This window comes from Scyliorhinus canicula, chromosome 19, assembly GCF_902713615.1.
Source record: "Scyliorhinus canicula chromosome 19, sScyCan1.1, whole genome shotgun sequence".
In the NCBI taxonomy this organism is placed as follows: Eukaryota; Metazoa; Chordata; class Chondrichthyes; order Carcharhiniformes; family Scyliorhinidae; genus Scyliorhinus; species Scyliorhinus canicula.
The window spans coordinates 70,049,032-70,075,495 of record NC_052164.1 but is presented as its reverse complement, the minus strand read 5'-3'; the positions used below and the strand labels follow the sequence as shown (position 1 = coordinate 70,075,495).

The window sequence follows — 26,464 nt, the reverse complement described above, 5'->3', positions numbered from 1 at the left end:
GTGTGCTATTTCCATGCATGCATTAATTGTTACTTAACACCTGTATAAAATTAATATACAAAGGGATGCTTCTCAGCCTTTTGGCTCAGATCAAGCGTCAGATCAAGCCCAAGATCAGGTGGAATGCCTTTTCTTGTCAGCCTGGAACTTGTATGCCTCTCATGTGGAGACTATGAATTGGATTCAATTTGAATTTGAATTGGTTTTTGGAGCAAGCAGGGAGGTGGATTAAGGGCTTGCCCTGTTCATTCTCTGCACTGTCTTTAAAAAAATATATACAAAGGAATGCACTACTAGTGTGTATTATGTGATGACCTTTACAGATCAAAAGATGTACCTTTACATTTTATGTTTTACTCACTCACCTTTTGTTGAAGATTGCAATCCCAGCAGGTTATATGCTAGATATTCTACTCAAATTCATTAACACTGGTCACTCCCATGCCCCAACAGAATCATAGAATCCCTACAGAATCATAGAATCCCTACAGTGTAGAAGGAGCCTATTCAGCCCATTGAGTCTGCACCGACCCTTGGAAAGAGCACCCTTCTTAAGCCCACTGCATGAAGTTAGAGATTTTAAGCAGGAACAGAGGCAGTATAAGAGGGAAAGTGGGGAAGGGACAGAAGGGAAGATGTGAGAGGGTGGAGGGCAGTAGAGATAAAATGACAAAGGGGGTGATGTTCCAAGGCGCAAAGGGGTGTTAATGGAACAACTAACAAGATGAAAGATGTGTTTAGAAGAGGCATAAATGAAAATGGGAGAATCATTACCAACGGTTGCTGTCTGGAAAAAAAATGGGAGCAGTGATTATGATCTGTAAGCTGTTGAACTAAATATTGCATTTGGAAAGTGCTAAATTAATAGATGAGGTGCTCATGCTTTTGTTGAGCTTCATTAGCACAAGAGGCTGAGGAGAAAATGTTAAGAGCCCATTATAAATGAAATGAAATGAAAATCGCTTATTGTCACGAGTAGGCTTCAATGAAGTTACTGTGAAAAGCCCCTAGTCGCCACATTCCGGCGCCTGTCCGAGGACAACCAAAGGTTGTCATATAATCCAAAAGAGACAGCATGGCTTCATGAAAGAGAAATCATGGCTGAAAGATCATTAGAGAGGGCAGCACGATCGCACAGTGCTTAGCACTGGGACTACGGCGCTGAGGACCCGGTTTCTAATCCCGGCCCTGGGTCACTGTCAGTGTGGAGTTTGCACATTCTCATCGTGTCTGCGTGGGTATCGCCCCCACAACCCAAAGATGTGCTGGTTAGGTGGATTGGCCATGCTAAATTGCCCCTTAATTGGGAAAAAAAATAATTGAGCACTCAAAAGTTATTTAAATAAACAAATTATTGGAATTCTTTGAGGTGGAAATGAGCAGGATAGTTAAAGGGGAAGCAGTAGATGTAATATACCTAGATTTTCAAAAGGTGGTCAATACTGCACAAAAGGCTACTTAATAAGGTATGAGCATTGGGGTAGTGTATTGTTTTGTTATTCTCTTGACGTAGCATAAGCTGCTTCCTTGATGTGCACTCTGACAAAGGAAGGTTCAGATTTGGAGATAGCTTTAACACATTTATTAAACTGTTAACGATTCTCCTACTTGGATTCGATTCTCCTGTTAATCTTGCTATAGCTACTCAGGCTGACGAACCAGTCTGCTACAATCCACATGGTGGGTGTGATGTGTTCCAAATCAACCCTGTCTACTGACTAAGTGTCTCCACTGGAAAGAGGAAGATCATGTGTGCTGTGTCCTTTTATATGGGTTGGTGTAATGCCCCCCTGTGGTAGTGTCACCACTGTGTGTGTCATGAATGGCCATTGGTCGTGTCCTATCTTACTGGCCTATTGATTGAATGTCTGTGTGTCATGTGTCTGGAGCTGCCTCTAGTGTCTATCTAGTCTACGTGTATTTACATTAACTCCTTGTGTATTTCGCCCCCACAACCCAAAGATGTGGGGGTTAGGTGGATTGGCCATGCTAAATTGCCCCTTAATTGGAAAAAAAAGTAATTGAGCACACTAAAAAATTTTTTTTTAATGTATTAGAATTCTTTGAGGCCCTGGGTCACTGTCCATGTGGAGTTTTCACATTCACCCTGTGTTTCCGTGGGTTTCACCCCCACAACCCAAAAGATGTGCAGGGTAGGTGGATTGGCCATGCTAAATTGCCCCTTAATTGGAAAAAAAATAATTGGGTACTCTAAATTTATTTTTAAAAAAAGAATTCTTTGAGGTATGAGCAGGATAGTTAAAGGGAAAGCAGTAGATGTAATATACCTGGATTTTCAAAAGGTGGTCAATAAGGTACCGCACAAAAGGCTACTTAATAAGGTATGAGCATTGGGTAGTGTATTAGCTTGGATGGAGGATTTGCTAACTAATAAAAGACAGAGATTTGGAATAGGAAGTGCATTTTCACAGTGGCAAACTGTAACTCGTGAAGTGCCATAGAGATCATGCTGGGGCCACAGTTATTTACAATATTCATGAACGACTTGGACAAGGGATGTGAATGTACTACTGTAAAGTTTGCGATGATACAAAAATAGGTGGGAAGGCAAGTGGTGGGGATGACACAGGGGGCAAGATTCTCCGACCCCCCCGCTGGGTCGGAGAATCGCTGGGGGGGGGGGGGGGCGGCGTGAGTACCGCCCCCGCCGGCTGCTGAATTCTCCGGCCCCCCAAAAATCCCATCGACGTGAATCGCGCCACCCGCCTCAGAGAATGGCGAGGACCGGGGCCATGCAATGGGCCCCGGGTCTGCCTGAATTCTCCGGGCTGGATGGGCCGAAGTGGTCACGTCGGCGAAAATCAAACCACCTATTTAACGGCGTCAACCAGTCGTGCTGGTTGACGCTGGCCAGCACGGAGGTAGGGCTCGGCGTGGGGTGGCCACAGGAGAAGAGACGGCACAGCCGGAGTTGGTGGTGGGGGGCGCAGGAACCGTTGGAATGTGCGTGCCGGGGTTGTGGGGTTTGGGGAGGGTGGGGGGGTTGGGGAGCGAGTGCTGGGGAGGGGATGAGAGGGCGCATGCTGGGGAGGGGGGGGCGAATGCTGGGGAGGGGGGGCGAGTGCTGGGGAGGAGAGGATGAGTGCTGTGGAAGAGAGTGTGCGTGCTGGTTGGGGGGTGGGGTTGGGGGGAGCGTGCCGGGGAGCAGAAGGTGAGTGCTGCGGAGGAGAGGGCGAGTGCTGGGAGGAGAGGGCGCGTGCTGATGGGGGGTGGGGGGGGGGGGGGAGGGGGGGCATGTGCCGGGGCGGGGGAGGTTTGGGCAGGGTGTCAGCCTGGCCAGGTGCCAGCTTCCAACAGTTGCGACCATGCAGCCTGTGGCAGCACCTGGCTGCGGGGGGAGTATAGAGTTCATAGAATTCACAGTGCAGAAGGAGGCCATTCGGCCCATCGAGTCTGCACCGGCTCTTGGAAAGAGCATCCTACCCAACTGCACACCATCACCCCATCCCCATAACCCAGTAACCCCACCCAACACTAAGGGCAATTTTGGACACTGAGGGCAATTGAGCATGGCCAATTCACCTAACCTGCACATCTTTGGCCTGTGGGAGGAAACCGGAGCACCCGGAGGAATCCCACGCACACAAGGGGAGAACGTGCAGACTCCGCACAGACAGTGATCCAAGCCCGGAATCGAACCTGGGACCCTGGAGCTGTGAAGCAATTGTGCTAACCACTACGCTACCGTGCTGCCCACTATGGGCAATGATGACATGTCGTCTATCCCCCCCACCCCTCACCCCCTATAGGCCGTTATGTTTGGTCATCACCCAGCGATGTTGGCCGCCGTGCTGGGAGCCGCTCTTCTACATGTTGCCCCGGGGGGTGCAGGAGCAGGAGTGTGCCAGGGAGGCGGCGGAGGCTGCCGTGAAGGAGCGTGCCGCAGGGAGGTAGGTGGCAGGTGCCCAGACTCGACAGGACGAGGAGGAGGAGGAGGTGGTGGTGGTGCCACGGCGATGGAGACGCCCGATGAGGCCATGTGCCCTGCTCGTCGTACCAGGACCTCACAGACCAGGCACGCAGGAGGAGACTCCAGATGAGCTAGGAAACCATCGCCCATATCTGCTGCCTGATGGCACACCTGGCACCGCGTGGCACTAGGGGAGGATACCCTCTCCCCATGGCCGTCAAGGTTACGGTGGCCCTGAACTTTTATGCCATGGGGGTAATTCCAGGCGCCAAGTAGGGACCTGTCCGGTATCTCACAGGCATCGGTGCACCAGTGCATCCGTGCAGTGACAGACGCCCTATATGGCATTGTGGACCGCTACATCTAGTTCCCTGTGGACCAGGCCAGCCAGGATACCCGGGCAGCGGGCTTCACTGCGGCAGCCGGTATGCCCATGGTCCAGGGCGCGATCGATGGGATGCACATCGCCATGCGGCCTCCTGCGGATAACTGGGCCATGTTCACGAATAGGAAGGGGACCTATTCCATGAACATTCAGGTGGTCTGTGACCACTGCATGATGATCCTGCACGTCAGTGTACATGACTCATTCTTATTGGCTCAATACTTCACCCCCACCATGTTCAAGGGACCCCCCCCTCCCCAGCTGAGGGGCTGGTTGCTGGGCGACAGGAGTGAGTTACCCACTGCGCTCGTGGCTGATGACGCCTATACGGAGGCCACAGGCTGACGCAGAGAACTGCTACAATGATGCCCATGCAGCGACCAGGGGGGTGTTAGAAAGGTGCTTTGGGCTGCTAAAGATGCGCTTCAGGTTCCTGGACCGCTGTGGAGGGGCCCTGCAGTACCCATCAGATAGGGTCGGCCACATCGTTGTGATCTGCTGCGTCCTGCACAACATAGCCCAGCAGAGGGGCGATGTGCTGCAGGCAGAGGAGGGGGAAGGGGAGGAGCAGCAAGATGAGGCGCAGACCTCCCCAGATGAGGAGGGTGGGGGCAGTAGTCTGGACAGACGGACTAGACATGTACGTGAGGCTGCCCACCATTACCGGCTGGGCCAGCAGGCACGGGACAGGCTGATAGCCGTCCGGTTCACGGGCTAAGGGGGTGTGGGAATTGCCGGGTATGGGCACAGACTGCGCACTATGGCACCAGCCTACCACCCTCACCCCACCCACCCACCCACCACCCTCACCCCACCCACCCACCAGCCAACCACCCTCACCCCACCCGCCCGCCACCAACCACCCTCACCCTACCTGCACACCACCCCTCCATTACACATCCATCTGCGGCACAACAGGCCGGGCTCACATGGTCGTCGGTGGAAGCGTGTCTATTGCAGGCCATGGAGGATGATGACAACTCGCTCTGCGATGAGATCTGGGCTCTACATCATTCGACAATGTCTGACCCATGGCCACAGTACCACCCTACACCCGGACCGTCCCTGCATGCGGCCGTGACACTGCAGCGCATGGTCTCATCGTCTGCCTGGGGAGATGGCGAGGGCGACCCGGGGGAGGGGGAGGCACACTCACCTGAGGCTGATGTTCTATCACCCCTCACACACACACTGGCGTCTCCTAACACCACACCCCCGCACGGATCGGACAGAGCACAAGGGCAGCTTCTGTAGGTGTGAAAGTGATTTTAATAACAAACAGTTCATACACGTGCCCTAGCCCCTATAACTAATCTCTGTCCTGCACCAGTGCCAATTTACTCAGAGGCTAAATATTTGGCCTTACGGGCCCTTTGACTATGTCTCGGTGGTTCCCCAGACGGGACAGCAGAACTGGAGGTGGACTCCTGTGATTCCTGCCCTGTGACTAGGGACCGCTTTCGCAGCCGTTTCCTGGGGCGGCCCGGCCTAGATGGGCCAGGCTGCGGTTAGGGCGACTGGGATAGCGAGCTACCAGCCTGTCCTGCCCATTGCCCACCAGATGCACCTGGGACGGAAGGGGGGTAGTCCGAGGTGTCGCGTTGTTCCGGGACCTCCCCTATAGGGGGACCCGGAATGGGTCCCAACACCTCCACTTCCCTCGGGGTGCCCGATGGCCCCCAGGCCTCCACATGGGTCAGGGTGCGAACGGACCGAGCATCTGACCCTGCCCGACACCTGGCGCTGCTAGTCCTGGAGGCCTGCCCTGGTATCAACAAGGGTCTGCAAGTTTGCAGGCATGAAGCTCAGGGAGTTGGCCATCCCTGTCTGTGTCTGGGCAACGCTGGCCAGCACCTGGGCAATGGCGTCGATGCCCTACTGAGACTGGGCCACGGCCTGCAGAGACTGGGCCATTGCCTGCTGGGACTGCGCCATGGCCTGCTGAGACTGGGCCACGGCGTTAATATCCTCTGCGATATGCTGCTGGCTCTGGCTCATGGCTTCCTGTGACAGGGCAGCCATGTCCTGGGCCACGGACGCCGCCCGCACGGAATGCCCCAGGCCTTGCAGACTGCAACCCATGTTTGACACCGTCGCACCCAATGCCTCCACCGCAGACGTCATCGTGCGGTTTCAGCCTGGGTGGCACGCATGACCGGCACCACTCCCTGCTCCTGCACGTGGGTGGACTCCTCCACCTGCGTCTGCAGCTGCTGCAAGCTGGGCCGTCACCCCCTTCGATCGTCCCTTGGTCCGTGACTGCATCGGGTCTGTGGGGAGGTGTGGTAACTCCACGAACCCGGGACCTGTCTGGGCAGCAGATGGTTGCTTGCGCCGGGCTGCCCTCCGACCGCCCGGCTCCTCTGCTGCTCCTGCTTCCACCTGCTGTACCGGGACGGCGGTGTTATGCGCACCAGTTAGTGTCCTAGATGCCTCATCGCTAAAGTGCCCAACCGAGGTCAGTGTCTCTGCGATGGTAGAGGGTGTAGGAGATAGCAGTGGCGCAGTGTCGTGCTCCTCATCCGACGCAAATCCAGGGACCCCTGGAGTGGTGATTCTTGTCCATCTGTGTCCCCTGTGTGTGGGTGTCGTGTGAGTCAGTGTCATGTGCATCAGTGTCCTGTGCATTGGTGTCCTGTGCATCAGTGTCCTGTGCGTCAGTATTCATGGGCGTCAGTGTCCTGGGTGGGTGTGTCCTGGGTCGGCTGCAGTTCGAGTGGACCCCCTCCGGTCCTCTCACGCTCCCGGTTGTTGTGAGTGTGCTTCTCCTGTGCGGGGCATGAGGATGGCAGGGATAAAGGGCAACAGTGTGAGGCAGACATATACATGCGGACCAGCGGTTGTGTGTATATTGGCAGAGGTGCACAACCCATCCTGTCACTGCAGCCTGCATGGGTGGGTGTAGCCATGTCAGTTGCACCTAGAGCTGTGCCGCACATCGAAGGTGGGGGGATGGGTACTGGACGCCTGTCCTTGCTGTCACGACCACGGCACTGACAGGCTCTGCCACCTCCCTCCACAGGTGCCGGCTGAGGCGTGGTGTGACCCTGCGGCCGCGTCCTGGGTACAGGGCCTCCCTCCTCTGCTCCACTGCGTCCAGGGGTGCCTCGATGTCCCGCTCCTGGAACCTCGGCGCTGCACGGCGGGCGGCCATTTTGATGGTCTCCGGGAGGAGGGGGCCGTCTTTTGCGCTGCAACGTGGGGGGGGGGGTGCGTCCTTTGTGCTGCTACGCCGTGCAGCATCACTGACGGTGCGGGTGTCCGTGGCAGGTGACGCCGTCGCAAATGGCGTCACGCCGCTGCTAGCCCATTTCCAGCCGGAGAATTCGCAACGTTCCGGGGGGTCCGACACCGGAGTCATTCTCGCCGTTTGTGCCGCCGGGTTCGGGCCATCGCGCCGATTCACGGAGAATCCCGCCCAAGGAGTCTATAGAGCAGGGGAGGGCAAACTACGGCGGTCTTTATGCGGCCCACCAAGATCAAGTCATTTAAAAAAAAATAATTTAAAAAAAAAATTTTTATTTTTATTTTTTTTTTATTTTAAGGTTAATGGGGGGGCTGTTGGGTTACTGGTATAGGGTGGATACGTTGACTTGAGTAGGGTGATCATTTCTCGGCACAACATGTGTTTCATGTGAAGTTTCTACTTTAAAATATTAATTAATAAAAATTAATTGCTTTTTTTTCTTTAAACTGAGTTACTTTGTTTTTCAAAAAAATGTGTTTCATGTAAAGTTTCTACTTTAAAATATTAATTAATAAAAATGAATTGCTTTTTTTCTTTAAAAACCTTTTATTTTGGCTATTTTAAATATTAATTATTTTACTTAATATACTATGCGGCCCTTTAAAATTGTGAATTTCTGAATGTGGCCCTTGCACGGAAAAGTTTGCCCACCCCTGCTATAGAGGGATATTGATATGTTAAGTGAGTGTGCTAAAACTTGGCAGATGGAATATAATGTGGGAAAATGTGAAATTTTGCACTTTGGTCGGAAGACTAAAGGAACTGAATGCTATTTAAATGAGGAAGACTGCATAAAGCTGCAGCACAGATGGATTTGGGGGTCTTTGTGCCTAAATCACAAAAAGCTAGCATGCAAGTTCAGCAGCTAATAGGGAACTCAAATGGAATGTTGGCCTTCATTTAAAAAAGAGTGGAGTATAAAAATAGGGAAGTCCTGCTAAAAACTTACAAAGCACGAGTTAGACCACACCTGGAATACTGTGAATAAGTTTTGGTGCCCTTATATTATCTAAGGAACAATATATTGGCATTGAAGACAGTTCAGAGAATGTTCACTCGGTTGACCCCAGGTATGGAAGGATTTTCTTGTGAGGACAGGTTGAGTAGGTTGGGCCTGAGCTCATTGGAGTTTAGAAGAATGAGAGGCAACCTTATTGAGACATATAGGATTCTCAGGGGGCTTGACAGGGTAAATGGTGAGCGGTTGTTTTCCCTTGTGGGAGAGTGGGACCAGAGGGCATCATCTCAGAGTCAGGGGTCACCCATTTAAGACGGAGATGAGGAGAAATGTCTTCTCTCAGATGGTAGGTAATTTGTGGGATGCTTTACCTCAGAGAGCTGTGGAGGCTGGGTCGTTAAGTCTGCTCAAGGCTGGGAGAGAGTTTTAATGAGTAAGGGATCACGGGTTATGGGAATAAAGTGGAAAAATGGAGTTGAGGATTAACACATCAGAACAGCCATTTATTTTTTTAAATATAAATTTAGAATACCCAATTAAATTTTTCCAATTAAGAGGCAATTTAGCGTGTCCAATCCACCTACCTTGCATATCTTTGGGTTGTGGGGGTGAAACCCACGCACAGGGTGAATGTGCAGACCCCACACGGACAGTGACCCAAAGCCGGGATTGAACCTGGGACCTTGGCGCCATGAGACTGCAGTGCTACCACTGCGTCACCGTGCTGCCTTACATCAGGGCCAGGATTCTCCCCTACCCGGCGGGGCGGGGGGTCCCGGCGTAGTGGAGTGGCGGCAACCACTCCGGCGTCGGGCCTCCCCAAAGGTGCCGGCGTCAGGGCTGGCCGAAAGGCCTTCGCCGGTTCGCGCATGCGCCGGTGCGTCAGCTGCTGCTGACGTCACCACCAGCGCATGCGCGGTAGAGGGGTTCTCTTCCATCTCCGCCATGGTGGAGGCTGTGGTGGTGGCGGAAGAAAAAGAGTGCTCCCACGGCACTGGCCCGCACGCCGATCTGTGGGCCCCGATCGCGGGCCTGGCCACCATGGGGGCACCTCCCGGGGTTCGATCGCCCCGCACCCCCCCCCAGGACCCCAGGGAGCCCGCTCGCGCCGCCAATCCTGCCGCCACCAGAGGTGGTTGAAACCACGGCGGCGGGATTGGCCTCTCAGCGTGGGACTTCGGCCCATCGCGGGCCGGAGAATCACTGCAGGGGGCTCGCGATCGGCGCGGAGGGCACGCCGATTGGCGCGCTGCGATTCCCCCCCCCCCCCGCCAATTCCCGGGTGGCGGAGAATTCCTGCCACGGCGGGGGCGGGATTTTCATCGGTCCCGGGCAATTCTCCGACCCTGCGGGGGGTCGGAGAATTTTGCCCCAGATCAGTCATGACCTGATTGAATGGGGAAATAGACGCAATGGGCCAAATGGCCTACTCATGTTCCTACTTTTAAAGTCTTATGGAGACTGATGTCAGAGAGACAGTGGGGAAGGACATTAAAATTGCACAATAAAAGCAGTTTTGTGAGTGTCTATAAATTGTAAATTGACTGACTGGAATCTCAGGTAAGCCTATGATTTGAAGCTATTGGCCAGAGATCGTCCATCAAAGGAACAGCAAGAAACCTGTGGTTCAGTCCACAGATACCAAAATCGCAGCTGTCTGTCAAGTCTGTCGCCTGCATGTTAATCACTGAGAATGTTTTAGAATTGAATGCAATGTCTTGCTTCCATGACCTGTGTCAAGTGAATTATCTGCAATGGCTGGTAATTAACAGTCAGCTATCAAAGATACTGTTTACCGAATAGTCCCCTTAGATTCTGCTTTCAATCTATATTAGCATATTAAACTACCTTTTGTTTTGATAAGATACAGTCACAGTGATCCTGACACTATTAATTTTCAAATTGTTTGATAGACCCCACAACTTGAATGCAAATTAATTAACCTTTGCTTGCTGGAGCAGATTAGCTGCGCCAAGGCAGTTCATAGGAACCACAGTACATCTGTGAACTCATATATTTATTTTATTCATTCGTTGGGATGAGTGAGTTACTGGCAAGGTCAGCATTTAGTGTCCATCTCTAATTGCCCATGAGAAGGGGGTAACAGTCTGTGTGGAGTTTGCACACTCTCCCTGTGTCTGTGTGGGTTTCCTCACACCGTCAAAATATATACAGGTTAGGCGTATTGGCCATGTTAAATTATCCCTGAGTGTCGAGAGATGTGGAGGTTAGGTGGGGTCACAGGGATAGTGCGAGGGGGTGGACCTAGGTAGGGTGCTCTTTCTGAGGGTCGGTGCATATTCAATGGGCTGAATGGCTCCTTCTGGACTGAGTTGTCGATTGTCGTAAAAGCTTTAGTTTACTAGAAGCTTCTAGAAAAGGAAATCTGCCTTTCTTACCCAGTCTGGCCTCCATGTGCCTCTAGACCCACAGCATTAACTGTCCTCTGAAATCGTGTAGTGAATCACTAAGTTCAAGGGCAATTAGAGATGGACAACAAATGTTGGCCTTGTCAGTGATGCTGACATCACTGCTGGAGTAGTTTGGGGCAGCACGGTAGCTTGGTGGATAGCACTATTGCTTCACAGCGCCAGGGTCCCAGGTTCGATTCCCACTTGGGGGACTGTCTGTGTGGAGTCTGCACGTTCTCCCAGTGTCTGTGTGGGTTTCCTCCGGGTGCTCTGGTTTCCTCCCACAGTCCAAAGATGTGCAGGTTAGGTGGATTGGCCATGCCAAATTGCCCTTAGGTTAGGTGGGGTTGCAGGGTTACAGAGATAGGGTGGAGATGTGGGGTTAAGTAGGGTGCTCTTTTCAAGATCCAGTGCAGACTCGATGGGCCGAATGGCCTCCTTCTGCACTGTAATTTCTATGATTCTACGATAATCTACTCCAGCAAGCAAAGGGTAATTAATTTGCATTCAGTACACTAGGCTCCCAGCTATGATCCTGAGAATGACGTACTGTTAATGGGGCTCTTATGCTTTCCATTATTCCCCCTCCCTCATGTTGATACACCCTCAGATCATTTTGAAAAGAAGTGAGCTTCAATAACTGGTCATTGAGATCACAAGGTCGTTCCATTAAAACAAGTTGTCACTAAAATCTACAGAAACTGCAAAGAGGGGTGTATTTTGCAGATGAAGTTAACCTTTTATACAAGTGCTTCGAGGCACAGTGATGTGCATTTTTTTCAGAACTACCCTTCTTTTAATTTAAGGATCCTAATATATTGATTAGTGCATTATTCTACTCTACTTTTTAAATCATTTTTTGTACTTTTATACTTGGAATGATTCATTGCAAAATGTGCCTCAATTTAGCCCTTGGCTATAACATAAGTTGATTTTTAAGCAAGTGAAACTTTGATAATAATAATAATCAGGAGATAAGAGACCACAACCTGATAGAACTAGGGTGCATAGGGAGAAGAGGGTTAAAAGCACAATGGACGGGATTTTCCAGCTCTTCTTGGCAGCAGGGCCTTCTGGTCCCGCTGACGGCAACCCTAAGTGGGGGGACGGACACGCCACGCAAAACACCAAAGATATCGACAGGATCAGAAGATTCTGCCAGTGGCCAACGACGATCTGCCCCCACATCCCGAAATTCCGGATGCTTTCAGCTAATTAATTATGCACCAGCAAGGAGCTTGTCAAAACTCGTGGCAGGGTGGGCAGTTGACATTCAGGCCTTGACAGCATTAAGAGGCCACTGTTTGGGTGAATGGATAGGGTTGCCAATCCTCCCGAAATGGCCGTGAGTCCCCCGGAATCAGCATCAATATCCAGGTGGCCAAAGAAAGCACTCCAGGAGATTTTAAACCAGAACATCAGAGGCAAAGCGCAGACCAGACTTTGCCAAGGAAGAGGTTTTTTCTCTCTCTTGGTTTGGCCTGCACCATTTATAATGCAGGTGGCTGACACTGCTTGTGTGGGGCCTGCGACTGCAGTCTTGGTGCTTGTGGTGTCAACAGTTGCAGCCCTGTGGAATATTATGACACTGGAGTGCACTGCTGATTAGATATGGGTGCTTTGTTTCTGAGTTCTAAGTGCAACATTGCAGATCTGTGGCTCTGGTTACAGCGGACCAGGTGGGACGTTTAACTGATCCGGGGCAGCCGCAATTGTAATTGGGAGTTCACAGGTAGGATCCTCCTTTCCCCAGGACAGCCTAAAATCAGAGATGGGGACATTGCAGAATAATGTGTCACGTTAATTTCTTTAACCAGGGAGATATTTTGGATGTTATTGGTGGTGACTGTGGAGGTTCTAAGGAACTATCTGCAAACAGTGATCCCTACTTCAAGATTTTCCCACATGGATAAAGATCCTCTCCACATCCACCGGTTCAGGGCTGGTTTAGCACAGTGGGCTAAACAGCTGGCTTGTAATGCAGAACAAGGCCAGCAGCACGGGTTCAATTCCGGAAGCAGCCTCCCTGAACAGGTGCCGGAATGTGGCGACGGGGCCTTTTCACAGTAACTTTGTTAAAGCCTGCTTGTGACAATAAGCCATTACTATTATTAGTTGGTAACTTTCAGCTTCCCAACTCACCAGTAATCCGATTTCGAATTCAAATTTCAAACCAGTGCTGGAATTGCAAAGCATTAGGGTTTATTTTAATTTAAAAAAAGTTTGGGTTGGAACATCCTTTGCTAAAATGGCAAAAAGCTCCTACCTTACCCCCAGATAGTACAGTTTTCCCAGGGTTTTCAGGCTACATTTTGGACACCACGAATGAAGCGTTTTTTAAAAAATGCAGGTCTTGGTCAGTTTTTAATCCAATGGGAAAGGTGTTAGGACACTTTACGTAGTGGCTTACAGTAACCTGAAGGCGTTCTAAATTAAATAAATTCAATGCGGTTGAGTTATTATTTTTCTGCAGTTTCTGCCCTTTAAACTATTGGTCTCCAGTGCTTATTTTTGAAGCTGTGGACTGGTGTTTTCTGGCACTTCCAACCAGCAAAATCTTCTGGGCCCTCCAAAGGCGACCCCGCCTAACCCCCGACCCCGGGCGCTTTCCCCGGTGGCGTGGCCGATGAGCAACACAAACGGCCATTAATTTCCTGCTGCCAGCCAATGGCAAGCCGCCTGCGCCACTGAAAAAGCCGCCACTGTGGGCAGAAAATCCCAGCAGAGGTCTCCGAACTGTTGAAAATCCAGTGGAGTCCTTCAGTACCTCAGATTTGTTTATTTTCCTCTACCCGTTGCCATTTAGCCTATCATTTAGGACAGAGATTCCCTGGGAATGTGCCAATTATTTGAAAATAATCCCAACTGCTTGCACTATGCCACCAGCTTTCCTTGACATCACGTCCGCTGTGAACACAGGGGCCCAGTGAGACCACATTTGGAGTATTGTGTACAGTATTGGTCACCTTTTTTAATGGAAAGCGTAAATGCATCAGATGCAGTTCAGAGAAGGTTTACCATACTAATAGCTGGAATGGGCGGTTCCTCTTATGTGCAAAGGTTGGACAGGCGAGGCTTGTACCCACTGAAGTTTAGAAGAGCAAAAAGCGACTTCACTGAAACATATAAGATCCTGAGGGATATTGACAGTGTGGATGTGAGGCGGATGTTTCCTCTTTGGGAGAATCTTGAACTAGGGGGTCACTGTTTCAAAATGAGTGGTCGCTCATTTAAAACGGAGATGAGGCAAAACATTTTCATTCGGAGGTTGGGAGAATTTGGAACTCTTCCTGAAAAGGCAGTGGAAGCAGTCTTTGAATAGTTTTCAGGTTGTGGTGGGTAGATTCTCAGTAAGCAAGGGGTTGATAGCTTATCAGGGGTAAGTTTAGTGACAATTTGAGGTTGCTATCAGATTAGCCATGATCTTATTAAGTGGCAGAGCAGGCTTGAGGGGCTGAATGGCCTACTCTTGCTCCTTGTTTGTATGTTTCCCAGAATCTGTCCCGCCAAAATTGGATACCCCAGATGTGAATTGAGATAGGGGTTCATTCCCAGACTTATTGAATTCTGAGTCTTTATGTGATTGGTTTGTGATTGAAAAATAAACCTGTGAAACGGTTTTGGCATTAACAGAAGAACTAACTTTTCACAGGGGAGGGAAAGGGTGATTGATATCTTTCCTCGCCTCTCCCCCAATTCCTTCTTGGGAGGTTTCTGTCCATTGACTGAGGTGGCAACGCTTACTCTATCTTCCGAGATCTCTGCTCTCCTCCAACTTTGCTCTTTTCGGTATCCCCAATTGCTCCACTTCTGGTGGCCTGGCCGGAAGTTGCATGGCCTACAAGCTCGAAAATTGCCTTTCTAAATCATACTGCCTCTCTATACTGCTCTTTTCTTCAAAACCTTAGTCAGGTTATTTGTTTGCATGTCCTAATATCTCCTTATATGGCTCGGTGTTGAATTTTCTTTGATAACACCCCCTGTGAAGTGCTTTGGAATGTTTTGCAATGTTAGAGTGTTATATTAATGCCAGCTGCTGTGATTATTGTACACTAATGGTCCTTGTCTACACTTTTTTCTTTAATGTAAAGATACTAACTCAATGCATTGTTCTACTCTGTTCTTTACATCAATTTTTGTATTTTTATACTTGGAATGATTGATTGTAAAACTTACCTTGATTCAGCTTTTGGCTGCAATGTAAGTTGATTTTTAAATAAATGAACCTTTGATAACAATGAGTGTATATCAGGAGCTAAGAGGCCTCAGTCTAATAGAACTGGGAAGGCAGGGGGGATGGAAGAGCAGGATTAAAAACACAATATTTAATTTACAAATGTATGGTGAAAGCCTTTTAAACAATTATCACAGTATGAAAAGGAGATGCTGTTTTAAATTATTTTGCACTGATGATGTTCAAAATGGCTGCCACCTCACTATTCCAGTTGCATAGTTAGAACTGGCATTCATGCAATAGAATCAAATTCACCAACAAGGTAAAACAGAGGCCAGTCATACATTAGTCATAAAAGCTTGTGGTCATGCTGAACATTTAGTTAAAAAATTGATGCTGAAGTCTGCTGGGAGTGAAATATTTAACGTTTTTGTGCTTTCGTTGTCCCGGAGTCATGGGGTTAATGCATCTTCCTTGTCCCTGTGCGGGTAATAGCATCATTTTATTGCTGCTGTGGCTGTTTGCCCAGAAAAAATTAGAGCTGTCAGGCAGTTTCTGAGACGACTATGAATTAATGGTCCCCCGGGAGACAGCCTCATCAGGTCAGAGTGATTCAGGGGGTACTAGGGGAGGTCATGTGACTGAGCTCAGAGAAAGGGACAATCTGCCACTGAAACACACTCAGAATTGGAAATACAGAGCTGCTGAGTGGCAAGAGATCCTTCTGCCTTGGTTTTTATGCATAGTTCCCATGCAATGGAGCAGGTTAATTAACATTACCCATACCGAGGCCTGTTGTTTATTGGTAATGTAAGGTTCCCAGTCCAGTCTGTCACCTCTAAAGCCATGTCTGATAACATTGTCATTTTAATTAACGTTTAAAGAAACCAAACGTAATAAACAAACAAGGAAAATAGGCAGATGTTTAAACAATCAAGGGATCGAGTTTAAAGCATTTTAATTTGAGCATTGGTTTTACAATAATACATTGTACATCGTTTTCAACATCTAAATAGAGGTGCTTTTTATTCACATTGAGTGATAGAGTCATAGAGCTTTACAGCATAAAAAGTAGCCCTTTGACCCATCATGTCTGCACTGGCCATCAAGCACCTATTTGACCTTGATATCAAAGTGGGATACATTAATATCAAAGTTGTATATATTCCCACTGATTTTGGAGTGATACATCTTTTTGGTAATATAAGGACAGTATATATTCTTCCTGATCTAGATGTAGCCTGTATTCTTGTATATATGCCATGATGTGGAGATGCCGGCGTTGGACTGGAGTGAGCACTGTAAGAAGTCTTACAACACCAGGTTAAAGTCCAACAGGTTTGTTTCAAATTACTAGCTTTCGGAGCACTGCTTCTTCCTCTAGTGAGTCAGGTTTCACCTGAGGAAGGAGCAGTGCTCCGAAAGCTAGTAATTTGGAACAAACCTGTTGGACTTTAACCTGGTGTTGTAAGACTTCTTACTGTTCTTGCATGTAGGCATTGATAGGCAGTCCTCCAGGTAACTCCGACATTAAGGGGAGGATGTTGTGGCCCCAGTATGAGCAGGAATGGAGGCAGGCGGGGTTGGAAAATGTGGCTCGCCATTTGGGATCATTAAAAGTCGTGTTCACTGTCACTAAAGGAGGGCAACTGGAATTTCCCTATTGACCTCCGGTTTCCTGTAGCGGAGAGGGTCAGTTTGGGAGCTTGAAGGGAGACATTCAGGGCTAGGCTGCTACCCTACGAGAGCTTTGAGAGCCCACTCAAGAAGTAGCCATGAACTTGGGCGGCATGGTGGCGCAGTGGTTAGCACTGCTGCCTCACAGTGTTGAGGACTTGGTTTCGATCCCGGCCCCGGGTCACTGTCTGCGTGACGTTTGCACATTCTCCCCATGTCCGCGTGGGTCTCACTCCCCACAACCCAAAGATGTGCAGGGTAGGTGGATTGGCCATGCTAAATTGCCCTTTAATTGGAAAATAAGTAATTGGGTGCTCTAAATTTATTAAAAAGAAGAGAAAAAAAACGTATTAATATTGGAGAAATGAAAGAAGATGTTCAAGCAACTTTATTTTCACACAGTAGGTTACTGCAGGTTAAAAGCAGATTTGGCTGTTCAGACAGAGACTTGTATAAGGAAATTGAATATATTTTTGAAAAGAAAGAAAATATAAAGAGGTACAAAAAGCCATGTGATCTAGAATGGGAGTAAATGTGACAGGAATGGTCAGCTTCTGAGCTATAATTTTTACACTTGTATGATTATGGCTGCTGCCTGGCTTAGATTCAGGGTAAAGCTTCACCTGCACTGTCCCATCAAACATCACAGGTCAGATAGTTTATAGATTTGATTCAGGGTCAAACACCCTTTTCACTGTCTCACCAACAGTTTCAGGTTGGATACAGTACCAGATAATTGCAGAGCAAAGTTACTTCTTCCAGAAATGTATCCACATTAGGTACAGGACAGGTTTGGTGCACAGCACAAGCTCTCCGCAATCTCTTCTTCACCACTCCCAGGTTAGTGCAACCTGTTTTAATTAGAGGATAAAAGCTCTTCTGTTTTGGCGACAGGAAAGCTCCTCTATTTTCAGGGTGAACCCCAAACTTGTAAAATCCAGATGTTTCCTTATAAATTGAGTCAAAAAACATAAAGGTTGAGTTAACCAAGGCTACTATACAGATATCCAGCAGTTGGCCACCAAAAAGTATAGGAAACAATAGGAGGAAAGAGGAAGGGTCACTACAACCTGGGAGGGACTCTCCGCCCCCCCTGCCAGGTCGGATAATCCCCGGGGGGGTGCGGCGTGAATCCCGCCCCGCCGCCGGCAGCTGTATTCTCCAGCGCCGGTTTTCGGGCGGGGGCGGGATTCACGCCACGCCGGTCGCAGGCCACCCCCCCCCCCCCCCCCCCCCCCCCGGCAATTCTACAAACCCGATGGGCTGAGCGGCCACCTGTTTTTGGCCAGTCCTGCCGGCGTGGATTGGCGGGTACTGGCGGGTACATTGGCTGGTGCGATCCTCGGGAGGACACGGGGGAATCCGACCTCTGGCCTGGCCCGCGATCAGGGCCCACCGATCTGCAGGCAGGCCTGTGCCGTGGGGGCACTTCTTCCTTCTGCACCGGCCTCTGTAGGGATCCGCCATGGCCATCGCGGAGAAGACACTTCCCTGCGCATGCACCAGAATACGCCGGCCGGTCTGCGCATGCACGGAACCACGCCGGCGGTTCTGCACATGCGGTAACCTGCGCAGTCCCTCCGGCGCCGGCCTAGCCCCCGGAAGTGCGGAGAATTCTGCTACTTCTGGTTGGCCTGATGTCGGAGTGATTCGCACTGTTTTTTACGCTGGTGTCGGGCCATCGCATGATCGCGAAGAATCCCGCCCCCTATATTTGTCACCCTTTCACCCTATTTCCTTCCTTTGTTTGTGGAATATGTATCTTTCTTTCCTGTTGACTGGGTGAATGAAGTATTGTTTTAACGCAATATTAATCATTGGCCAACCTTTTGAATTTTGCCTTCTCTGTACCACTAAGATCATATGAATCACTGATTACAACTATCACAAGGAATCATCCACATTATTCTGAGATTCCTCTGCAATTTTAAGCCACTTCAAACAGTAAATGTGATGAAAGGGTGGTTTTGTGTGTGTGCTCAGTATCTTCTGCTGTTATACTGAATGAGGGACCTTCACACTTTGAATCAATCACTGTTTGGACTTGACATAGTTCAAGTCTTTATAAAATGATTCAATTTAATGTCCTTGGAGAGAGTATTTGTACAAACTTTGACCTTTTCTGGCATTATGGGCTGGCAGAATGATACCACTGTCTTCGACTTTTAATCAGACTGTAGCGAATGACATTTCCCTATGACAGATGCTAATTGGCAATGGGGGCTGGGAGTTTGCCTGTTTGGTGACCCCTTACGCTAAATAACAAAGAATGCTAACCCATCCTGTGGAGCGATGATCCCAGGATCATGATCCAAAAATATGGTGGGGAAATATGAGAAATATAGGTGAGGTCGTTAAGCAGATGCCTTCCAGATGCTGGGCTATCGCTGGTGACAAAGACGATCTCTGCATATGACCTTGTACGCCTTCTGTATTTTATCTTGCGCTTAATAATTTCTCAGTACATCCAATCTCGTTATTCGATAGGAAAGTGTGCATTTATATAGCGCGTTTCATGACCTCCGGGATCCCAACGTGCTTTGTAGCCAATGAAGTATTTTTGAAATGTAGTCACTGTGATAATGCAGGAAACAACCAATTTGTGCATAGCAAGCTCCCACAGTCAGCAATGTGGTAACAACCTGGAGCGTGGAGCACAGTGATTATGTTAATGGACAGTAACTCAAAGTAATGATCTGGAGACATGGGTTCATATACTCACCATGGCTGCTGGACAATTCAATTTCAGTTAATTAAATAAATGTGCAATAAAAAAACTCTAATTTCTGCAGTGACACCAGGGTGGTCATTAAAATGATTTTGGTTTAGTCATCATATGTTTTGCGAAAGGAAATCTTTTTTAAAAATGTATTATTTTTATAGCATGTAAGCATCGCTGACGAGATCCGCAATTGTTGTCCATCCCTAACTGGGTTGCATGCCAAGCTATTTCAGAGAGTATCTAACAATCAACCACGTTGCCGTGGGTCTGGTGTCACATGTAGACCAGATGAGATAAGGATGGCAGATTTCCTTCCCCAAAGGACATTCATGAAACTGATGGGTTTTTAATGACAGTTGCCATGGTCACCATTACCAGATTAGCTTTCAATTCCAGATATATTAATCAAATTTAAGTTTCCACCACCTCCTCTGGTGAGATTTGAACCCATGTCCTCAGAGCTTGGGTCAGTGACATTACCACTACATCATCATCTCCCCTTACATGGCCTCTATTGGATCCACAGCAATATGGTTGACTGTTAACAGGCAATCTTAAGGCTCACTGCTTCCTTCCCAAGGGTAACTACATATGGACAATTAATGCTAGGCTTGCCAGTGTTGGTTGCGGGATTAATATTGGTCAGGAGATTGGAGAGAACTCCACTCCTACAAGATAGATTCATGGGCCTTTTTGGATTTGGGTTTATTGTCGCGTGTACCAAGGTAGAGTGAAAACTATTGTTCCATGTACAGTCCAGACAGATCAAAGAACAAAGAATAAAGAAAAGTACAGCACAGGAACAGGCCCTTCGGCCCTGCAACCCTGTACTGACCATTCTGCCTGTCAAAACTAAAATCTTCTACCCTTCCGGGGTCCGTATCTCTCTATTCCTATCCTATTCATGTATTTGTCAAGATGCCCCTTAAATATCACTATCATCCCTGCTTTCACCACCTCCTCTGGCAGAGAGTTCCAGGCACCCACTACCCTCTGTGTCAAAAATTTGCCTCGTACATCTTCTCTAAACCTTGCCTCTCGCACCTTAAACCTATGCCCCCTAGTAATTGACCCTTCTACCTTGGGAAAAAGCCTCTGACTATCCACTCAGTCTATGCCCCTCACAATTTGTAGACCTCAATCAGGTCGCCCCTCAACCTCCGTTGTTACAGTGAGAACAAACCAAGTTTATTCAACCACTCCTCATAGCTAATGCCCTCCATACCAGGCAACATCCTGGTAAATCTCTTCTGCACCCTCTCTAAAGCCTCCACATCCTTGTGGTAGTGAGGCGACCAGAATTGAACACTATACTACACAAGTATGGCCTAACTAAGGTTCTATACAGCTGCAACATGACTTGCTAATTCTTATACTCAATGCCCCAGCCAATGAAGGCAAGCATGCCATATGCCTTCTTGACTACTTTCTCCACCTGTATTGCCCCTTTCAGTGACCTGTGGATCTGTACACCTAGATCTCTCTGACTGTCAATACTATTGAGGGTTCTACCATTCACTGTATATTCCTTACCTGCATTAGACCTTCCAAAATGCATTACCTCACATTTTTCCGGATCCTGCTGTATCCTCTGACAGTCCTCATCGCTATCCGCAATTCCACCAACCTTGGTGTAGTCTGCAAACTTACTAATCAGACTAGTTACATTTTTCTCCAAATCATTTATATGTACAACGAACAGCAAAGGCCCCAGCACTGATTCCTGCGAAACACCACTAGTCACAGCCCTCCAATTAGAAAACCACCCTTCCATTGCTACTCTCTGTCTTCTATGACCTAGCCAGTTCTGTATCCATCTTGCCAGCTCACCCCTGATCCCGTGTGACTTCACCTTTTGTACCAGTCTGCCATGTGGGACCTTGTCAAAGGCCTTACTGAAGTCCATATGGACAACATCCACTGCCCTACCTGCATTAATAATCTTTGTGACCTCTTCGAAAAACTCTATCAAATTAGTGAGACACGACCTCCCCTTAACAAAACCATGCTGCCTCTCGCTAATACGTCCATTTGCTTCCAAATGGGAGTAGATCCTGCCTCGAAGAATTCTCTCCAGTAATTTCCATCCCACTGACGTAAGGCTCACCAGCCTATAGTTCCCTGGATTATCCTTGCTACCCTTCTTAAACAAAGGAACAACATTGGCTCTTCTCCAGTCTTCCGGGACATCACCTGAAGACAGTGAGGATCCAAATATTTCTGTCAAGGCCTCAGCAATTTCCTCTCTCGCCTCCTTCAGTATTCTGGGGTAGATCCCATCAGGCCCTAGGGACTTCTCTACCTTAATATTTTTCAAGACGCCCAACACCTCATCATTTTGGATCTCAAAGTGACCCAGGCTATCTACACATCCTTCTCCAGACTCAACATCCACCAATTCCTTCTCTTTTGTGAATACTGATGCAAAGTATTCATTTAGTACCTCAGCCATTTCCTCTGGCTCCACACATAGATTCCCTTGCCTTTCCTTCAGTGGGCCAACCCTTTCCCTGGCTACCCTCTTGCTTTTTATGTACGTGTAAAAATATTGTTCCATACATGAATAAACATAGGACATATGATAAATATGCAATGTAAATACATAGACACAGACATCGGGTGAAGCATATGGAATGTAGTACTACTCAGTCGAGAAGATGCATGAAGAGATCAGTTCAGTCCATAAAAGGGTCATTCAGGAGTCTGGTAATGTGTTGGTGTGTGTTTTCAGACTTTTGCATCACCTTTCTGATGGAAGAGGTTGGAAGAGAGAATAATCTGTGTGGGAGTGGTCGTTGATTATACTGCCATGATTCCAAGACAGCGGGAGGTGTAGACAGAGTCAATGGATGGGAGGTGGTTTTGTGTGATGGACTAGGCTGTGTTCACGCATCTCTGTAGTTTCTTACGGTCTTGGTCCAAGCAGTTGCTGTGATGCAGCCACATAGGATGCTTTCTATGGTGCATCTGTAAAAATTAATAAGAGTCAATGTGGACATGCCAAATTTCCTTAGTTTCCTGAGGACGTATTGGCGCTGTTGTGCTTCCTTGGTCGTAGCGTCGATGTGGGTGGACCAGGACAGATTGTTGGTGATGTGCACACCTAGGAATTTGAAGCTGTCAACCATCTCCACTTCAGCAGCATTAATGCAGACAGGGTACGATACTTCGCCTTCCTGAAGTCAATGACCAGCTCTTTTTACATTCACTTGAAAGAGCATACTGTTTAACATCTCACCTGTAATGTTAGGCTATATTATGCCTTCAAGCTCCAGGAGTGGTATTTGACCGCATAACATTCTGAACTAGCGACAAGAGTGCTGCCACTGAACCAAACATAACACCCGCAGTGATGGACATGGTCAGTGACTCCAGGGCCTCTACTACCAAATAGTTGTTGGTTTAGCAATCTGAGTTCAAATCATAGGGAGTGAAATATCATTCAAATTTAATCTCATGAACAGTAATTCGACAACCTTGGACCCAGCTGTTTATACCAAAAACATTCAGATCAATTAGAAAATGGACAGAGATGGAAATGAGTTCAAATCCAGACCACACTAGTGGCACAAAACGTTCTCCTTTAAAAATGATTTACTTTCTACAGACTGCAATAGAGCGGAACTTCATCCAGGATGTGTAATGGATTGGCAGTGTAAAGGGCGTGTGTGCAACGGGTTGGTGTGTAATGGCTGGGTGTGCAAGATGTGTTTGTGTCATGGATTCATTTGTAACAGGAGGGCATGTTAAAGGCTTTCTCTGTAATGAGCGGTTGTGTAATAGGTGCATGTGTATTCGGCTGGGTGTGTAAAGGATGGGTGTGTAACAGGTGGGTGTGTGATACGCTGGCTATGTAATTGGCTGGGTGTGGTATGGGTGGCAATCTAATGGGTGGGGTGTGCAACGGGTCAGTATATAACTTGTGTGTAATGGATAGCTGTGCAGTTGGTTGGGTGTGTACCAGGCAGGGTGCATGTTGGGAACAATGTTGAGCGGGAAAAATGAATAAAGGGGTGTGTGAGCTGCAGATCCATTGACTGATTTTTGCTGCATCAAAACTGAGTTTCACTCCCATAGTGTCACTAATTCACGCTCAATCTTGTCAGCTTGGCTCAGTTATCAGATATTTTTCCAGTGACTCAGAAGGTTGTGGTCCCACATAATTTAGGAAAGTAAGCTGTGAGGAAGACACAAAGAGGTTGCAAAGAAATGTAGACAGTTTGGCTGAGTGGCTAAGAACATGGCTTGTGGAAAATAGTGTGGAGAAATGTGATGCTATCCAGTTTAGAAGAAAAAATAGAAAGAACATTTTTTTTTCAATGGTGCTAGATGGTAAAATGTTGGCATTCAGAGGGACCTGAGTCTTCTGGTGCATTGATGACAGAAATTAGGTGCAATCAGGGCAGCACAGTGGTGCAGTGGGTTAGCCCTGCTGCCTCATGGTGCCGAGGTCCCAGGTTCGATACCGGCTCTGGGTCACTGTCCGTGTGGAGTTTGCACATTCTCCCCATGTTTGCGTGGGTTTTGCCCCCACGACCCAAAGATATGCAGGTTAGGTGGATTGGCCACACTAAATTGCCCCTTAATTGGAAAAAATGAATTGGGTACTCCTACTTTCTTTTTTTCAACATAAATTTAGTACAATCAGGAAGGCAAATGATATGATAGCGTTTATTACAAAGTGATTGGAATCTTAGTAGAGATTGCATGAGGCCTTATTGAGACAACCACTGGGGTAGTGTGTACATTTTTGGTGTCCTTACCTAAGATATACTTGCCATAGAAGGAATACAACAAAGGTTCACGAGACTAAGCTCTGAAATGAGAGGACGAGGAGAGATCAAGTAGACTACGGGACGCAATCTACCCGAATGGTAGCAGAGTCTCATAACGAGCATGTTTAGCCGGTTGATTCCCATCACTCAGACTGATGCCACCTTGGCAGTTTGGCAGAGCCAGGCTAGATCATAATCACTGGGTCATGGGAGATGCTGGAACCAGAACTACTTGGAATGAAGATGATATGAACAAGTGCTTGGGATGACTGTCTCCTACAGGCACACACCTGGCAAAGTGGTCTTGCTCCCTGGGTTCTACACGCATTTCTTCCACCACATTCCTGAATGACAGGAGCCTTCTGCTCTGTCCCCAATATTCTATGATTCCCTTCCTCCCTGCTATTCTGTTGTGACTGTTTATGCCATTCCTAGGCTCCTCTTTAGTTTCTGTAATTAAAACAGATTATTGTGGACAGAGTCAACGGGTCAGGCAGAATCCAAAGATGAGCAGGTTAGGTGGATTGGCCATGCTAAAATGCCCCCTAGTGTCCAAAGGTTAGGTGGGGTTACGGGAATAAGGCAGGGGAGTGGGCCTGGGAGCGGTGCTCTTTCGGAGGGTCGGCGCCGACTCAACCCGTCAAATGGCCTACTTCTGCACTGTCAGCATTCTGTGATTCTCGGATTGTAATACGTGGAGACGGAGCTTTTGGAGTCCAGGTCCCTGATCTTTCATCAGATTTAGGAAATATTGAACGGGATTTTCCAGCTGTACCTGCCAGCGGAATCTTTCAGTTATGTCGATGGCGACCCCCTCAACCCCCGCTCCCCCTGCCACTGGTTCCCCGGCAGCGGAGGGAGTGAACAGAAGATCCTGCAGCCGGTTAATTGCCTACGTCTCCGCAAAACACACCGTCCATTGTTTTTTTTTCACTTGTCACGCTCTCTTGCCTTGCACCATTATCCCTTTTGTCATTTCATTACCTCTTCCGTCTATCCTAGTGCAGAACTTGCCCTCCCTGTTCCATAGCTTCCACCCTTTGCCCTGCCTCTGCACATGCTCAATAGGTGTTCATCCCGGCCAGCTTCCCATTCTAATGGTAGGTCAGCGACATAAAAACATCCACTCTCGGAACAGCAGAAGGTCGTTTAGCCCCTCAAGCCTGTTCAAGCGTTCAGTTCGATCGTGGCTGACCCATGACCCCAAATCATTCTGAGTCCCCCAAATCATTCTTTCTCCACAGGTGCTGCCTGACCTGCTGAGTTCAGCATGTTCTGGTTTAATGTCCCTCTGTATCATGTTTGTTTTTGTACTTATAATGGAGTCAAAAGCTTCTGAACAGAATATTAATTGTACATTAGTCTTAAGGATGCTTTGAGTGGTGCTCACTGTGTAATCTGCAGGGACAAGCAAGGACATCATCCAATTGACTCTGGTTTTTGTTGCTAGGTAACCGATACTGGTATGTACGTCTGCGTTGCCACAGGATCAAGTGGGGAAACTACCTGGAGCGGCTACCTGGAAGTGCAAGGTAGGGTGCAGTTAAATCAAATTACGTTAGCTGGGATATAAACAGTCAACAGAACACGTCACCAGCATGTGATTAAGCAGAAATAAAAAGTAAAATGAAACTACAGATCTATGTGACATAAATGCAAAGTACAAGAGATTATTTCATAGAATCCCTACAGTGCAGAAGAAGACCATTCACCACATTGAGTCTGCGCCCGCCCTCTGAAAGACCACCCTACCTAGGCCCACCCATCTACTCTATCCAGTAACCCAGTAACAACACCTAACCTTTTTGGACACTAAAGGGCAATTTAGTATGGCCAATCCACTTAACCTGCACATCTTTGGACTATGGGAGGAAACAAGAGCACCCAAAGGAAACCCACGCACACACGGGAAGAATGTACAAACTCCACACAGACAGTCACCCAAAGTCGAAATTCAACCCAGGTCCCTGGCACTGTGAGGTAGCAGTGCCAACCACTCTGCCACCATGCCACCCCTCAAGTTAGAAGTGTTCAAAATCATGAGGGATATGGGCAGAGTAGACGGGGAGAAACTGTTCCCGTTCGTAAAAGGATCAAGGATGAGAGGGCACAGATTTAAAGTACTTTGCAATCGAGGCAAATGTGATGTGAGGCAAACGTTTTGACACAGCGAGTGATTCGGAA

General features: G+C 48.2%; 1 protein-coding gene across 1 annotated transcript in view; it reads left to right on the top strand.

Moving 5' to 3' along the window:
• The window catches only part of robo3 (roundabout, axon guidance receptor, homolog 3 (Drosophila)), a 342,818-nt gene that overhangs the window by 219,499 nt on the left and 96,855 nt on the right, over positions 1–26,464 (top strand). The window contains 1 exon segment of the mRNA XM_038779342.1: positions 25,731–25,812. Within this exon segment, the coding sequence (XP_038635270.1) occupies positions 25,731–25,812 (82 nt within the window).